General features: G+C 48.0%; 1 protein-coding gene across 4 annotated transcripts in view; it reads left to right on the top strand.

Annotated features, from left to right (window-relative positions):
- Positions 1 to 18,715, top strand: part of LOC106560839 (breast cancer anti-estrogen resistance protein 1) — a 134,188-nt gene that overhangs the window by 91,886 nt on the left and 23,587 nt on the right. For all 4 annotated transcript variants that reach the window (XM_014124199.2, XM_014124197.2, XM_014124196.2 and 1 more), the window contains one exon: positions 6,059 to 6,748. In XM_014124199.2, the coding sequence (XP_013979674.1) occupies positions 6,059 to 6,748 (690 nt within the window). The remainder of the gene's footprint in view (positions 1 to 6,058; positions 6,749 to 18,715) is intronic.

Below are 18,715 nucleotides of genomic sequence, written 5' to 3'. Positions count from 1 at the left end.
AATAGATTCTGCACAAAGCGCTGGGTTTTCAGCTGTCTGATCTAGTTACAATAGCGCTGGGCTTTCTCCTCACACAGCCAGGTTGGTTTGATGCCCTCAGGGCAGTTGAATGAGCCAGGGAATGCTGTTGTCAAAGCTAACAGAACAGAACTCATATCCACTGATATTTTATCGAAACAGATTGACTGAGGTAGTTCTGTGAGGCACATGCAGATGCTCTAAAAACCTGTGGAGCTGTGCCACTACTGCTTGGTTGAACCTTCACATTCCATCCTAAGCAGTAGGCCTATCCTTATCTTGTCTTTGTATTTCCCTTCCCCTGAAATGTATCAGAGTGCTCCCTGAATTCCTGGCCTTGTCTCTCACACCTAACCACTGGAATGTTTGGCTGAGGTCACAATGACGTTTCACGCTCTGGAAAATCATTGTATCTCCACTGTATCCCCACTCAAGGCTGTAATTTTAGGATTTATTGTCGGGCATTGAGAGTTCTGTACATGTTTTTGCCATTGCGACTGCCTGTGTTTATAGATGAGAGGAGAAATTGTTTTGGTATGTAGATAGGAGAAATCAGAACTGGGTGTCATTGTCCTTCCTCTCTCGCTATGTGATTACAACAGTGGAACTGCTGTCAGCTTTGTGTGGCGTTCAGGGTGGAGTTCCACCACACACTCACCAGTTAGCCTGTCACTCAGTCTTGTGCAATGGGCAGAGCTCAAGCACTTTGTTGTAGCCTGTAGCTACAAGACTCAGAGATGTTTTCTTACCGCTGTTGGAACTTGACAGGGAGGAGGGGTTGAAGCTCTTTGTGTGTTATTTGTCTCTTTTTTTCAACTTTGAGAAGAGATGATTCATAATAGTGGCATACATTTTAGCATGCTTTAGCGTGAATGTCTATTTGTGTGAAATCCTTTATTTGACTTGGCCTATGTATTGTAGGTGTGACTGATAAGATTTGAAAGTATGCTATGTTGATTGCCATCTTATGAATGAGTCTTTAGAGCTAGTATGAACGTCTGTGTTTGTATTTTGTGTAGCGTGTTGTAGAAGGGGTGTTGTGACACCTTTGGATTGTGAGGTAACAGGAGAGGTGTATGTAGAGGTTGTGGAATGTTCTGATGAGTGGCCCGCTGAGAGCTGGAGCTCCTGGGAGACGGGTCTGGGCTTGTCCGGAGAATACCAAGGACATGGAGAGAGATCAAGGTGTAACAGACCAACACATACACACATTCACTGGAATAACAACATAAATTCTCAAAAATAGTCATAAAAAATGGAATTGACTGATATAGCCTATTTTCAACTAGGAGAGTGTTGTGTGCCTCTTTAACCTCTAGGATACCTTATGCTATTGTCTCTTATAGGTTATTTGTGTTAAGTCTTGTCCTTCAGGATTCTTTTCCTGCGGCTAGACCCTATTTGACTACTGTAGTTTATTGTTCACATTATTTGCCTACAAATGGTCCCATATGGGCTTCTCGCTGGTCTTTTTATGAGGTAGACCCAAATTGTTGCATGCTACCTTGTGGGAAGACGCCAATACCGCAGCAGCAGCAGCACATTGTGTCTGTGTGTCACAGCAGTGTCTGTCTCAGCTGATAAAGACCAAAACAAAATCCCCATTGGACTGACTGAGTCACATCTCTCCATTCCCTCACTCTGGCCCTGTTTTTCTGCTTGACAGACAGACAGACAGACAGACAGACAGACAGACAGACAGACAGACAGACAGACAGACAGACAGACAGACAGACAGACAGACAGACAGACAGACAGACAGACAGACAGACAGACAGACAGACAGACAGACAGACAGACAGGGAGTGTGTCTGATCCCTCCATCTGATACTGAGTCCGCTCCCTGTCTGTGAGTATGTCATATACCACTGGCTTACACACAGGCCTAGCCAAGGCTTTGCTGTAATTGCAGTCTGTGCACTGCTGCTATGCTGCTGTGAGCATCTGAAGAGTCAGAGGCTATGTGCTTGCATGCTACGTAGCCCCAGAGAAAGCCAGTGACTTCTCAGAAGTCTACCCCCAAACCAAAAAACTAAAAGTTGACTTTTTGTAACCCAGTGGCATTGTTTGGCCAGGCTCAGGTGGCTAATGTGATTTAAGCAGCAGAGACAGCCTTGTTGTGTCTGCGGCGTCTATCTGTTTTAAACTAATAAAAACTTTGGATGACTGAGGGGGCGTTTGTTTAAAAGGGTAGGGGCTGGATGGGGAGAACAGAGAGACAGAAACAGCACAAAGGAGAAAGGGCAGAGTATTGTTTGCAAAAGACATGACTTATTGCTGTGATGCTTTGTAAGTCGAGGAGAGAGGGGGTTTCATAAAATGTCTGTGCCCAAGGTCCTGTCTCCGTGGGACAAATATATAGTCATGTACAAAACACACATACACCCTTGTGACCAGTGTGTGTCCCACAGGGTTACGTAGAGGCAAAAGACAAAGGCCACCCTGCCCTCCCCTCTCACGTTCACACGCACACACACACACACACACACACACACACACACACACACACACACACACACACACACACACACACACACACACACACACACACACACACACACACACACACACACACACACACACACACACACACACACACACACACACACACACACACAGGCGCTTGCTGCCTTCCCCTTCACTGACCTTTCTGCACTGAGCGTGCTCAACCAGCTGCCACATTACTTCCTGCTCAGTGGCTGTCTGAATGGACACTGCAGCCGTTTCCTTCCCTCTCCCAGACCCACTGCACCTCTTTTTCCTCTCCCTCTCTTCCTGTGGATCTCTCTCCCTTTCCTTAATTTCTACCATCACTCTTTCCCTAGTTCTTACCCTAACCTCTTCAGCTTGCTGTTAAGTGTAAATGGGTAAGATCCCCGTTTAGCCATGACCCTTCTAAATGCAAATCAATGAACTTTTAGGCCTCTGGATGATGAATATCCTTCTCTTTTACTCTCTCTCTCTCTTCACCTCTTTCTTCTCCACTCTTTCTTTCGTGGAGTGATAATAACCTTTGCCGTCAGACTTTGTCTGCTCCCGGCTCTAAGGTGATGGGGACAAGCTTTGACCTGCCATTACCACAGGGACCTCCACAGTAATGTGTTAGCATAGTGACTTAGCTATACACAGCTAGAAAACTGCTGGACCCCAGTGACTCACTGTTGCTATTGTCAGGTTTCTACCCAAACAAAGGAAATGGAGCACAGCACAGACAGCCACTGGGTTAGTATGGCCACCTGAACAACATTGTTGTTGGAACAACAGATTCAAATGAGCCCTTGCTGTTTTGACTAGAGTTGGAGGTTGGCAGAATAGAAACAAATTGTGACCCGGCAGCCTACTTTGAGTTTTCTAGACATGCTGATTTCCCCTCACCCTCAGCTGTGTCTGGGGCGGTGAGTACATCATATATGCAATTTATAGTAGGGAGAGAGACTAGTAGTCATCTAGTTATTTACTCATACCCAATCAGAACGGCACATGAATCATTCTCTAAGCACTTCCTGTTTCTGTGGCCAGAGGGAGAAAAACAGGGAGAGATTTGTGGGTGAGTTATACTGAGATTTGGCAGGCAGGCAGGCACTTCAGCTAATAAAGGCAAAGTTCAAATCTTGTGATGTCATCAGTCCTCTCTGTCCACTCTCTCACTCCAACAGGAAATGAACTTATGACAGAGAGCAGCAGACAAAGCATGGCCGTCAAAGGAATCTCTTTCTTTTTTTCTGAAGGGAGAGATGGATGGAATAGATAAAGAGGACAAGCTGGAAAGGGAGAGTAAAGATAAAATGGAAGACTAGGCAATATGAGGCACCATGCTACCCGTATCATTACCTCATTGCCACTTAAGCATATAGAAGAATTTATACTTCTGACTCTCATTCTATTCAAACCTCAGTTAACATCCACTTTAAAACCATTCAAATTTCACGTGGCCTTTTTGAAGGTAGGGATTACTTTAAACCATTTATCTGTCCACGTTGAGTAGAATCCATTTATCCGTTAACACCAGCTGATTTGATACATCCCTGGTGGGAAATGGAGAATCACTCTGTAGTCCTGAGAAAGATGTTGCTGTGAGTAAAACTCATAGTATAATGGGCTCTTTCTACTAGTCTGAGGACCCCTCATTATTTCACAGTCAATGTGTGTGTGTCAGTGTGTGTATGTGTATGTGTCTCTGCCTGGTCAGTGTGTGTTCGGCCTGCATGGTGACATCCCAGACAGCTTCTGGCCACAAGAGAACCACTCAGAGGCTATAGTAGGGCGCTGTGTGTGTGTGTGTGGCTCTGCCTTCCAGAACCTCCTCAGCCGTGATGGGTCGTGGACTCAGAGTAGCTGTCCCTCTCACATTACAAGAAGGCCATTCATCAGACTGTGACCGGGAGATAGGCCCTGACTGTCCCTCCAATAGACCAGCACACAGCCCTGCATTCATCACCACCCCAATATGCTCTGACTCAATCCCTGAATACACATGACGCAGACAGCGATGCATCACATCACAGCAACCCTGACTCAACACTGGGACAATTCTGATTCCTTACGTTGACTACATATAGGGACCATCTGAACGTACATTAACATTGCCATTACCGTCTGGGTAATGTAATAGCACAATAATCCCATATGTTTATAATTGACCATATCTGGCACACAGAGAGTAGGCAACCCAGGGTGTGTTGTAATTGTCTATCTGGCAGTGGAACAGGGAACAGGGAACAGGGGTGTTTGATATCTCATCATGAGACTGAAGGAGCCAGGGTGGGGGGATGGTACATTCCTTACCTGACTGGGATTCAGGCAGCACAAAGAATGTGGGACATTTTATTTCTGGTATTGAGCACCTTCCCTGTAGCTCAGTTCCCTGTAGCTCAGTTGGTAGAGCATGGTGTTTGCAACACCAGGGTTGTGGGTTCGATTGGGGCCAGCACATCTATAATTATCATCACTCTTATCCTATTTAAATGTAATGCTGTGCCGTATGAGTGTGTACGTGTACGTGTGTGTGTGTGTGTATCTGTATCAGAGAGAATGACCGAGAGAGGGGGGGTTGTCAGGTCAGGGTGTGTTATAATGGGTTTTAGACGGGGGAACCTCTGCTTCCTGACAAGACGACTCCATATTAATAACTACACTGTGAGCAGACGCACACTATCTCCTGCCTTGAACCCCGCTCCCCACACCCAGTCAGGCTCGGCACAAACATCCTTATCCCAGTGATAGTCAATCTGGGCTGGGGAGGGAGCGAGCCATGTGCAAGCGGGCGGGAGACAGAGCGGGAGCTCTCTGGGCACGTAAATGATCAGCCCTGTGTCCTGTGTGGCATTGCTCCTAGGTAGAGGCCTGGGTGCTGAATAGACAGATGAATAGGAGCAAGGAATGAGAGGCCCCTCTGATTAATACGGCAGTATTGACTCTCACTCTCTCTTCCTCTCTTAATAATCACAAAGACACTAAGGTGGACAACGGGAAGCCAGGCAATAAATCAGGAAGTGGAGGCTCCTCACAATTAACTAATCAGACTTAGTTCATTTAGCTTGGGGACATTGATGGAGGGCTGTGTGTGACCTGAGGTTTAGTGAAGGGGGCCACTTGAAGGGGCCCTGTGTGTGTGTGTGTGTGTGTGTGTGTGTGTGTGTGTGTGTGTGTGTGATCTGGGCCCATGCCAGGCTTGTCGTACTACTCTGTACTAGTGCCAGGGGAGGGAGAGGAGGAGGTACCGGTCAGGGGCACACTCCAAATATTAGTTTAGTTTCAAAGCGTCCCAGAGTGAGTGGGTGGCTGTTTGCGCTGGGCAGACAGATGGAGCCTGTGTTGTGTCCTGCTAGGTGTCAGCTGTAAATGATAGTTATTTCACTGTCCTGGAAGGCATTAAGTCTGGGGAGTCAGCCTGCACCAGCACTAGGGCATGTGACAGTCCAACATTATGGAAGCAAGAGGTTTTTCTCACTGAAGGGTACTACAACAATAGTAGTAGACACATCCTTTCTGTAAATGTTAAGGAATAATGAACTAACTCTCTCTTTCCTGTCTTCTGCAGAACGTTCTGGCCAAGGCCCTGTACGACAATGTGGCCGAGTCCCCAGATGAGCTGTCCTTCCGGAAGGGTGATATCATGACGGTATTAGAGCGGGACACCCAGGGTCTGGACGGCTGGTGGCTCTGCTCTCTGCATGGACGCCAGGGCATCGTCCCCGGCAACCGCCTCAAGATCCTGGTGGGCATGTATGACAAGGCGGGCCAGCAGCAGCAGCCTCCACCCCTCCAGGCCTCCCAGGCTGGCTCTGCCCAGACCCAGAGCCCGAGCCAGCTGGCCTTCCCCCCGCAGAGTGCCTACACTAAGCCCTCCCCCTCCTCCCAGTACACAGCCATGCACCCTGCCTTCTCCAACCCTGGGCCTGTCCCCGCCCTACCCGACAGCATCTACATGATGCCCCCCAACCATGGCAAGCCCTCCCCTTCAAGCCTGTACCAGATACCCACGGGCCCCCAAGCCCCACCCAAGGCCCCCATGCTCGCCCAGAAGCAGTACCACGCCCCTGTTCAGGACATCTACCAGGTGCCTCCCTCCATGGGGCCAGCTCCTGTCCAGGACATCTACCAGGTGCCCCCTTCAGCAAGAGGGCCTGTTCCTGGGCAGGATATCTACCAGGTTCCCCCCTCACTGAACCAGACTCAGATCCCCCCCTCCATAGAAAAGAGGAGCTGGGACTCTAAACCTCTAGGAAAGGTAAGAAAAACTTTTTGAGACACATATTCACATAACACAACAAACACATTCCTCTAAAACCATAAATACAGACTGTCTTGTTAGATATTCAGGTCTAAAATAGCTGCTTTAAGCTCTCATTGTCATCTGACCTCATCCTGGTTGGGATCTGAGCATCTTCCTGTTATTGTTTCTCCCTCATGTCCTCCAGTCTCTGTCTGTTCTCACTCTAAAAAACAGCTCAAGGTTCTCTGTCATTTTCAAAGCCGCAGGGATGACAGGAAACAAAACAGAGGATAGAATGATAAAAGAAAACCCAAAAGAGAGAGAGGGGGGATGGGGAGAGAAGAGGGGGACAGACATTGGAATAAATAATGGGGTGTTTAATAATTCAGGTATCTATCTCCTGGAGGTGGGTGAGTAAGCGTTTTGATCTGTTAGGCAGCAGGCAGCAGGCTGGAAAGGGGGGGGGTACCAGTACAAGCCAGGCAGTGTTGTAACTGTGCAGTGTGTTGTGACTGGTGTTCTGCAGGGAGTGCCCCCCAGGCCTGCCTTAGTGCACTCAGCCATGTGTGAGAGCAGCGCTGGGAAGTGAAGTGTGATGATGATGATGGAAGAGTGATGGGGAGGCAGCGACAAGGTGCACCTGGTCCCTGCAGGAGGGGGCATCGCACATGAGACAGCTCACCGTCTTAGATGAGGCTGCTGCTGCCATAGAAAGGGAATGATATAATATATACAGTATTGTATATCTAATCCTATAGCCCCCCCCACCGTAACCCCTAGCAGGGCTCTGTGAGAGGCATGACCACAGGGATTTGTCCCTCACAGGGATGGGGGCTGGAGATGGGCCTTGCCATGTTGAAAATCTACCTCTCAATAAGTCCTGAGATGACTCGGAAATACTGAAGCACACAGAAGGAAAAGAGAGTGAAATGTACAATAGTGAGTGAGTAAGTGACTGACAGAGCAAAGCATACATTGCCTTTGTGTCCCCCTGCTGTGTGTTAAACCTTTTACCTGTCACCAATGATCAATGGGTGCAACCTGAAAACAACCTGAAAACGAGGGGAGAATAACAGCTGTAGAAAAAGAGAGTGAATGGCTCCCAGGCTGAGACAACCTCTGTTTGAGGTGACATGAGCAACATCAGAGAAAGGCATCAGTGGATCAAAGATTTGATTTAACTAGGCAAGTCAGTTAAGAACAAACTCTTATTTTACAATGACGGCCTACCCCGGCCAAAACCTCCCCTAACCCGGACGACACTGGGCCAATTGTTCGCCGCCCTATGGGACTCCCGATCACGGCCGGTTGTGTTACAGCCCAGGATCGAACCAGGGTCTGTAGTGACGCCTCTAGCACTGAGATGCAGTGCCTTAGACCGCTGCGTCACTCGGGAGCGAAAGATGAGTCCAAGGCCAGGGCTCACAGAGTCACAGTGGAAAGGATCTATGAGGAGAAACATCATTTCCATGATAGCTCCTGGCTAGTGATAAGACTATCAGAGAACTTCAACAGAGTTCACACTCCAGCCCAGAGCAGGGTGTTTCCAAATGTTCCATTGGATGATTGTAGAGTGATGCCTCAGTCTTTTGGAATGCTCTGTATGTCATCAACAGGCCGTACAGGGAGGAGAAGCAGCACTAGTAGGGAGTAGTACAAGTGAAAATCCCCTATGGTTTTTATCTCACCACAGCCTCAAGTTAGTGGCACTAGCAGGATCTGAAATGCCTAACATGGTGGTGAAGTGGTAGGGATTTTTATCAAGGTAATTCTTCACTGACGCATTAGCTAATTTTGCTCTCTACGCTGTGGTGTGCAGGTTCTTCATGCATGCATTTACCTTGTGAATGCCCTTAATTGTTATCACTTGTCCTTGTGCCCATACTGAATCGCTTCACCCCGCCCCCTACTCCACCACTTCCAGTTTCTCAATACAAGATAAGGAGTTCCTGCTGAGAGAAGAGATGACAGACACCGAGCCAACACACACGCACACATGGATGCACACACACAAACACACACACACAAAGCTCTCACATACAAACTGGGATGAACACTAATTAGGGAGTGATGAAAAACCCAGGCATTGTCTCAGCATCCTTTGCTGCTCAACTGGAGGAGGTAGAAACTAGTACAGATACAAGGTTACAGCTACACAGAACACTTGGCAAAGCATCTGAAAAGCAGGACGCTTAACACACACTCAGAAGCTCACTCTAACCCCATCTCCACAGTGTGAGGTTGTTAATCAGGCCCGACCCCCTCAGCCTTTTCCTCAGATGGACTGGCATCACATTTTATTCATCACATGCTTGGTAAACAACAGGTGTAGACTAACAGTTAAATGCTTACTGATGGGCCCTTCCCAACAATGCAGAGAGAAAGAAAATAGAGAAATAATAGAAAAGTAAAACATGGAATGAAAGTAATAATAAATACACAATGAGTAACGATAACTTGGCTATATACACTGGGTACCAGTACCTGATTCGATGTACAGGGGTGTGAGGTAATTGAGGTAGATATGTACATATAACTAGGAATAAAGCGACAGATAATAAACAGTAGCAGCAGCTATGTGATGAGTCAAAAAAGGTTAATGCAGATCATCCAGGTAGCTAACTATTTAACTAATTATTTAACTAACTATTTAACTAACTATTTAACTAATTATTTAACTATTTAACTAACTATTTAACTAACTATTTAGCAGTCTTATGGCTTGGGGGTAGAAGCTGTTCAGGGAGGGGTGATGGGTGGAGGGGGGAGGAGGATGGTAAGAATGCCCCTGTACAAGGAGCCTCCCGCAGACTAGCGCGTTTGAAGGGGAGTAGGGGGGCGCCCTGATCCCAGTCAGCTGTGCCAGCCAGGCCTTGTCCGGGTCTGGGGGGCGGGGGCAGGAGGTGGGAGAGGGTTGCGGAAGGCCAAGCAGCAGCTGGAACAACTGTGATTGGTTAGCAGGCCTTACATCAAACAGGACGTCTGAGGAGGGGCGTGGCGGCACGCGCCCTTCAAAACCCTGACACACTCAGCCCCCCCCTCCTTTCGCTCAGTCCCCACTCTCCAACCAACTGTGTTTTTCAGTTTTCTACCTAATCCATTTATGCTGCATTGGTATGCCACCCAGCCGCCCCCAAAAACAACCCCCACCTCTCCTTCAAACCATGGCAACAGCTTAGCCCAGCCGGAGAAAGTAACAAGTAAACAATTGACCGCTGTCCCTCCGTCCTCTTCCCTTCTGAGAGGACAGACACAGAACCTGAGTGGCCTCAGTAAACACCCAACTGCGTTGGAGCTGAAAACGCCACTGCACTCTGTGTCTCTGCAACCCAATTCATCAGAAAGGATATCTTTGATCAAAGTTATGAAGACTCTTAGCTATCGCCCTCAGTACCTTTAGTAGTGTTGCTATTAGAGGTCATGAACTTGCTCTTGTATGTCTGTAGGAGAATCCACTGATTTACTGGTGATAACTGCTAAGCTGATAGGGGCTTGAGAGTTGCACCACTCAGGCTTTGACTGTTGGGAGGAATGACAGACACCACTGTGAGTGGGGACTGGAGCTACTACCTGATCTTTACAACCACGCTCTCCTGCAACTGTCTAGAAAGTATTCAAAGCACAATGTGTGTCTGTGACTGAATGACACGTTCATGGCAGAGCTCATTGCTTTGTGTGAAGCAGATGGTTAGGGGAGAGGTGGAGGCAGGACGGCCTGTTTGAACCTGGGCTCCTTTGATTAGGCCGAGGTAGGTAGATCAAGCCTTCTTATCACCTGCAGCCTCTAATGACCCTGACCTGCTTGCAGGTGAGAGACGCTGTGATAAGGAGCAGGCAGCCCGGGGCTAACAGCACAAGCTCATCTATGCTCTCCTTCCCTCTGCTCTGCTCTGGGGGGGGGTTGAGATTCTGCCGGTGGTTTTGTGGACTCCCTGCTCTGAAAGTAAATGTGTGTTTAAAAAGACCTGGTGGGCACTCACCTGAAATGTAGGGTGGAGGAGGGGGGCCTTATCTGGAGGAGCAGGCAGACTTTTTGGGGGAGGGGTCGTCGTGGAGTGAGGGGGGAGAGTGAGACGTGAGGGGAGAGAAAATGAAGTGTGTGTGACCTCCTGCTGAAGAAATGGCTGCATGCTGCCGCCTGTAGGTGTATCTGCTGCCTGTAGGTGTATCTGCTGCCTGTAGGTGTATCTGCTGTCTGTAGGTGTATCTGCTGCCTGTAGGTGTATCTGCTGCCTGTAGGTGTAACTGCTGTCTGTAGGTGTATCTGCTGCCTGTAGGTGTATCTGCTGCCTGTAGGTGTATCTGCTGTCTGTAGGTGTATCTGCTGTCTGTAGGTGTATCTGCTGCCTGTAGGTGTAACTGCTGCCTGTAGATGTATCTGCTGCCTGTAGGTGTATCTGCTGTCTGTAGGTGTATCTGCTGTCTGTAGGTGTAACTGCTGCCTGTATGTGTAACTGCTGCCTGTAGGTGTAACTGCTGCCTGTAGGTGTAACTGCTGTCTGTAGGTGTATCTGCTGTCTGTAGGTGTAACTGCTGCCTGTAGGTGTAACTGCTGCCTGTAGGTGTATCTGCTGCCTGTAGGTGTAACTGCTGCCTGTAGGTGTATATGCTGCCTGTAGGTGTAACTGCTGTCTGTAGGTGTATCTGCTGCCTGTAGGTGTATCTGCTGCCTGTAGGTGTATCTGCTGCCTGTAGGTGTAACTGCTGTCTGTAGGTGTATCTGCTGTCTGTAGGTGTAACTGCTGCCTGTAGGTGTAACTGCTGCCTGTAGGTGTATCTGCTGCCTGTAGGTGTATCTGCTGCCTGTAGGTGTAACTGCTGCCTGTAGGTGTAACTGCTGCCTGTAGGTGTATCTGCTGTCTGTAGGTGTAACTGCTGCCTGTAGGTGTAACTGCTGTCTGTAGGTGTATCTACTGTCTGTATGTGTAACTGCTGCCTGTAGGTGTAACTGCTGCCTGTAGGTGTAACTGCTGCCTGTCGGTGTAACTGCTGCCTGTAGGTGTATCTGCTGCCTGTAGGTGTATCTGCTGTCTGTAGGTGTAACTGCTGCCTGTAGGTGTAACTGCTGTCTGTAGGTGTAACTGCTGCCTGTAGGTGTAATTGCTGCCTGTAGGTGTAATTGCTGCCTGTAGGTGTAACTCTGACTGAGCACTGGGACATTATCTCTTCACCCATCTAGCACATAAATATACTAAATATGGTCTTAGGTGTACGTGTGAGCACCCACATATATAAGTGAACACGCAGGCACACGTGTGTGTGTGTGAGAGGGAGAGGGAGAATTGAATTGAAAGAGAGAGTGAATGTGAGGATGTTCACAGCGAGGAGGCACTCTTCCGCAGACTGGAGCATCAGTCTAAAAGCAGTGCAGCTGTCAGTCCGGAGTTTGGAAGTGTGCTCATCCATAGAGATGAGATGGGTGCTTTGTATTCCCGTTATTGCCTCGTGGGCTTGTAATTTTGTGGCCTTCTTTAGCTGTAACCCACACGTTTCTATGTGCCCTGCCTCTCTCTGTGCCTCACTCCCACACTGCCTCTCTCTGTGCCTCACTCCCACACTGCCTCTCTCTGTGCCTCACTCCCACACCCTCACTCCCACACTGCCTCTCTCTGTGCCTCACTCCCACACTGCCTCTCTCTGTGCCTCACTCCCACACTGCCTCTCTCTGTGCCTCACTCCCACACTGCCTCTGTAGCTTCGCTTCGTCTCAGCCTGGATGCCAGAGGATCTCTTCTCTTCTCTGCCACACACTCTATCACAATCCCAATTCTTTTTAGGAGTCTCTTTCCTTTCTTTCTTCACTCCCGTTCTATATCTCTCCTCCTCCCACACCCTCCCTCATCCTCCTAACGAAGCAAGCGTTCCTGTCTGATTGTGTGAATGTAGCCAGTGCTCTGCGGCACTCTGGGGTTAATGTCTCCGTAGATTAAAAGGGTATCTCTGGGCCTAATTGGTAGGCATTGAGTGCCCTTCTAAAAGGGGCTCTTTGATTCGGGCCACATCACTGCACATGCCCGAGCAGAGAGAGGGAGGGAGGGAGGGAGGGAGGGAGGGAGGGAGGGAGGGAGGGAGGGAGGGAGGGAGGGAGGAGGGAGGAGGGAGGGAGGCCTTGCCCCACGCTGCTTAATTTCTATTTTTATTTTTTATTTTACCTTTATTTAACTAGGCAAGTCAGGTAAGAACCAATTCTTATTTTCAATGACGGCCTAGGAACAGTGGGTTAACTGCCTTGTTCAGAGGCAGAATGACAGTGACAGTCGTTAGACTCCCTGCTCCCCAGGCCTTTCCACTGCAATGTAATGTAGAGCTGGAGCTGAGTGACTCCATAAGCATCTCTGCACGGTGCTCCACCATGCATTCAGAATAGGTTCTCAGAATGTTGTGGCACTGGGACTGTGTGACTGTGACAGTGTATAAATAGAGGCTCCAGATGTGAGCGTCCCTGCCCAGCTGTTCTGGGCTGTGCTCTGGGAAGAGAACACTGGGAGGGTCAGGTAGCTGTGGTTGGAGCTCCAGTCAGTCCTCCTCAGCCTGAGCCCATGCTTCAGCACTAACAGTAGTGCTAGTATAGTAATGACTCAATGCTGGCATGCAGCTTTAATTGCTCTGCCCGTCCTCAGTTATGGCCTTCAATTGAGCCCAAGCTTTAGAAGCCCAACTTGAAGTGTGTTTGGTTTGGGACAGCGAAGTACTGAAGTGGTTAGGTTAGTCTTTATAGGAACAGAGTTCACTCTTCTAGTCCATGGCATCACCAAAGGGAACTGTGTAGGTATGTGGTAACCTCTCATGGATGGTGTCTGGTCAGGCATTTCTCTGTGAAGGGTGTTGGTGCGTGAGCGTGAGTTGAGGACTGGTGAGCTGTGTGTACAGGCCGGTACCCAGGGACGAAGGAGATAGAGGATGTCCATCTGGCTGCCACCTCACAGTGGTTCTTACTGTGGGAACTGGTGTAAAGTACCGAAGTAAAAATACTTTAAAGTACTACTTAAGTTGTTTTTTGGTGTATCTGTATTTTACTTTTTATATTTTTTGGCAACTTTTAACTTTTTCTTCACTACATTCATACATTTTGACAGGAAAATGGTCCACACACTTATCAACAGAACATCCCTGGTCTCCCTACTGTCTCTGATCTGGTGGACTCACTAAACACACATGCTTCGTTTGTAAATTATGTCTGAATGTTGGAGTGTGACCCTGGCTTTCAGTAAATAAATAAAAACAAGAAAATGGTGCCGTCTGGTTTGGTTAATATAAGGAAGTTGAAATGATTTATAGATTTACTTTTGATACTTGAGTACATTTTAGTGATTCCATTTACTTTTGATACTTAAGTATATTTAAAACCAAATACTTTTACACTTTTACTCAAATAGTATTTTACTGGGTGACTTTCACTTTTACTTGAGTCATTTTCTTTTAAGGTATCTTTATTTTTACTCAAGTATGACAATAATTGAGTACTTTTTCCACCACTGACTGTGGGCTCATTGGTCAGTAGCACTGAGGGATCTCTACTGTATAGCCTCTCACTGCGGACCCAGGTGAATCTATATGTGAGTCACACACACTGCCTCTGTAGATGTGATGCAGTCTGAGTGAGGTCTGTGTGTGTGTGTGTGTGTGTGTGTGTGTGTGTGTGTGTGTGTGTGTGTGTGTGTGTGTGTGTGTGTGTGTGTGTGTGTGTGTGTGTGTGTGTGTGTGTGTGTGTGTGTGTGTTTTTAAAAGCCTTGTTTCTTGCCTGCCAGGTCTCTCCTCCATTACCTGCTGTGGACTCATTTTCTGCTCTGATAGTGTAGAGAAAGGGGGAGAGAAAGGGAGAAAAGAGGGAGAAGGAGGGAAGGGTTGAGTGAGAGAGTGCAGAGGGAATTAGAGGGGACACAGTGCCCTGAGCAGTGGAGCGCGGGTGGGGCCTTTTTGGGCTCTCATGTACAATTCCAGCCCTGGTCCTGTTATCACCTCCCCACAAAGCCTACATCAGATAGAGGGGCGGGATGGGGGGGAGTCGATAGGGGGGTAACGAGGGACACGGGGACATGGATCTGCCCTCAGCATAAACAACAGGTCCCCACAAGCCTCTGTGTTATCCAGTGGCCCTCATCAAAGGGATGATATTTCACAGGAACCAGAGCCTCTTTGTTCTGGGCTGGGAGAGGCAAACTGGAGAGAGGCCAGGTCGGAGTGGAGGGACACAGGGTTCAGCGTGTCCTCACACACACACACACACACTGCATCTCCTCTGTCAACTCAACACACACTCCTGACTTCCGAGGAGAGTCATTAGTGTGAGGATGTGTGTGTGATTGTGTCCATGTATGGGTGTTTGTTTGTGAGTGTGTGTGGGTGGGTGTGTGTGTGGTGTGTGAGCTTGGACCTATTAGTGAGTAGTAAACCCAGTGGTCTCGGCTTCAGTAGGGGCTGGCTCTTTGATGTTTTCACGGTCCTCTCAGTAGGGTCAGGGATAAAATGGACTAACCATTAAGGAGACAGGAAATACATGAAGCTTGAAATAATAGGGACCAAATGCTACTTTGGGCTATGTTCTAATGTCATTCATGTTAAAAACATAGCCTAACAAATCAAGTCTTATTTGTCACATGCTTCGTAAACAGGTGTAGACTAACAATGAAATGCTTACAACTGCTCATTGTTAGGCTAACAACATACAGTAGATGCAAACAACATACAAGCATTTCTATTCCCACTTGACTATCTCTCTATGTAATCATAGAAAGTAGAGATGAATAGATAGATATTGAAGGCTTTTCCTGTTCTCCTCTGACCTGTCCTGTGACAGATACCCTCTCACTGCGTTTCCACGGTAACGCAGTCACGTCCATTCGAATGAATAGGTTGGAGAGAGCAGAGACAGACCTAAGTGTTGTGTTGCCAGGAGATGGTGAAGAAAGATTGTGGTGTTTTATGTGGGGACTGTAGATAAACACACAGAAAGAGAGAGTTGCAGAGAGAGGAGTAGAGAGTGGTGCTCCCAGCCACTCGCGCCCTGCCCAGTCATGGCAGCTATGTGTGGCATGCATCCCAGGCCTGTGGGGCTGTTGAGGGGGTCTTTGCAGATTAGTGGTTGGGGGCTCCCTGTCTCCAGGAGTACTGTACCCCAGTCCTGCCAGGCTCACCAGGCTGAACCACACTGGCCCGGGGCATGCCACATGTCGGAGAGCTCCGACACAAATGCAGTTAATTAGGCTCTGATTAATCCTGCAGCCTGGACCAGGGAACCAGGGATATGGGGCTGTAAATCTACCACCCTGCGTCAGCGTCTCAACCCCCCACACTGACTCCGCTACAGCCAGGCTTTACTTCTCTGCTCCCATTTACTGCTGCTGCTGCTGCTGCTGCTGCTGCTGCTGAGAGGGATATCAGCTCTCATCTGGGTCACACACCAGCTGCTTTGAAAATGTTAGGTTAAACAATCCTATGTCTGAGGGAGGATTAAAACCTTATTTAAGAGCATGCTCAGAATTGAAAGCCTATGCCACTACTATATCTAGCTGACGTGGTCTGTTGGAACCTTGTCTAATTCATTTATAAATGTGCAGTTTACCGTGTACATATAGGATAAAATGACTACCTTTTGGACTGCTTCGATTGACCCTTATTTGACCTTTCCTCTGTCCTGTAATCTGTGCTCTGTGTCTGACCTGTACCGTGTCCAAGCCACATTGCCTCCCTCTCTCTCTCTCCGCCATCTTGGAGTGGGCGGTGATGCAGATGAGTTCTCTCTTCTCTGGCAGCCACATCACACTCCAGCTGAGGACCCGGGAGCTGGGTTGCCATGACACAGCTGCAGCCTGCCATGCCCTGTGCTGCGCTGGGACGGGAGCTGACATCACAGCTGATCATGCCTGTAACCTGTGCAGCTGTGAGGCAGGGGCTCCACTCCCAAGTCCCTCAGCCATGTATGAGAAAAGATGAGGACAATAACATTGAAAAGAGAGGCTTGGAGGGAATGTCATCATCTGCTGAACAACTGAATGATTCCTCCATGCCAGCAGGACACAGAGTGCCCCCCGTCCCTCCTACACATCCCTCTATCCCCCTCTACAAAAAAAGGAATGTTCACAGCTTGTGCCACAGATGGCCTCCCATCAGGCTGAGATGGGGGGGGGGGTCTGTGGAGGAATTTTCCTGCAAGGTCGGCCACCTAATCCTCATGAAGAAAAAAGATGTGTGAAGTTACTTCAACTCCCCTCAGCATTTGGACTTTGACCCTTTTTGTGCAATAGCACTCAGAGCTTTGTTATTCATGGTCTGGTCAGGGCACTGTGTTAACTTTACAACACTCTCACGCTGCATGTGAACTGAAATGGGCTTCCTCTGGGAGTAACAAACACACAGCAGTATATTCAGACTGCATTTTCTATCAAAACCTACATCTCATTGAATTCACCTAATCATAGGTATGAAATGATGATTATTAGGTTATTGGTAACACCTTATCTAAGGTGTGTGAATGTACTGTAGGTGTTTAAATGTGGTCATTTGTAGCTCAGTTGTTAGAGCATGGTGCTTGTAACTTCAGGGTCCTGTAAGTCACTTTGGAAAAAAGTGTCTGCTAAATGGCGTTTATTAGCATCAAAAAGTTCTTATGGTATGGGTATTAAAGAAGCCATAAAACTCTGAGTTAAATGTTCAAACATGAGCAGTTTCATTTTAAAACATGTGAGCACTTTCATTTTAAAACGTGACATCCAACGTGGAATATTAATCTTAGTACTCTGACCTTTGTTCACTTGAAAGACCACTTCACAAGGCTCAGCAGAAGTTTTATTTGTCTTGCCTATTGCAGGTGGACTGGAAAAAACCCTTGTGTTCTGAAACGATCTGAACAGACAGACATGGTGTCATCTGGGTTAGGGGTCAGTGGACTGTGGGTGGTGGGGGGGTCTACAATCTGTTTCTCTCCTCGGGGTGACCTCTGTTCCAACAGACAGACCTCATGGCCAGCTGCCAGCCCAGTAAAGCAGTGAGGGCTCAGGTCAGAGCGTCACCGCTCCCCATTGTTCCACAACCTCAATGGCTCCTCGTCTTTTAGTGACATCATTATTATGACCTGATAGAATGTTGTGACAGCTGGCTGCTGGGTGTTGCCCCCCCACTCCCATTGACAGAAGCCTTTCAACACTATTGATGAGGACTTGGCTAAGAGCCAAAGCCCATATGTGCCCCCGTGCCCTCCCCTCTCCAACACCTTCCTCATTGATAATTCACACTATTGATCACCATTAGTTATGCAGTTCATGGCCTCAGAGGGATCCCCCATTAACGTAGAGGAGGTTAAGGGCCAGCTGAGGAGGGCATTGATAGGGCTGGCTCGTTACCATGTGATCAATGACCAAAAACCAATAATGTTGCCCTCTAATCTCTTTAATAGCTTATGGAGGATCTGTCGATAAGAGCCAGGTTAAGTGATAGATATCTGACTCTCACTTACTGCTGTCAATAGTAGTGTGACGCGCCCAGGAACATGATGGTATGTGTGATCCATATTTCTGTAGTCTGTTTACATTCATCTGAACCAGAACAACATGCCAGACAATACACAAGTCAAGAATAATAATTATGAATAAACTCAGAATGACATGTTGTCAGTAGTGCTTGCATATTCCATCCCATCACCCGTCTAGCACAAAGGATCGGGTATGTTGTTATTATGTTGTTGTAAAAGGTAGGTGTTCTTTAGCTCAAGGGGAGCCTACAGTACATGTTATGATCTGATCTATATCTCAGTATGAGAGGAGAATGAGTGTTTTGTGTTAGAGAAGGCTGCAGAGGAGGCTGTGCGATATTGTCCTAGGATGTGTTAGATGAAACACCTGCTGTGTTCTTTAAACTTGTGTGATGCTGGTTAGCTCTGTGGAGAATGGGTTGTCTGGAGAGACTAGGAATTGAAGGCAGGGAAAGGAGGAGAATAAAAAGGGGGGAGGAGGAGGGAGAGGGAGGGAGGGAGTTTGCTGTATGGAG

This window comes from Salmo salar, chromosome ssa10 (genome assembly GCF_905237065.1).
Source record: "Salmo salar chromosome ssa10, Ssal_v3.1, whole genome shotgun sequence".
NCBI lineage: Eukaryota > Metazoa > Chordata > Actinopteri > Salmoniformes > Salmonidae > Salmo > Salmo salar.
The sequence above is the reverse complement of the archived record's forward strand: the minus strand, read 5'-3'. Positions and strand labels throughout refer to the sequence as shown.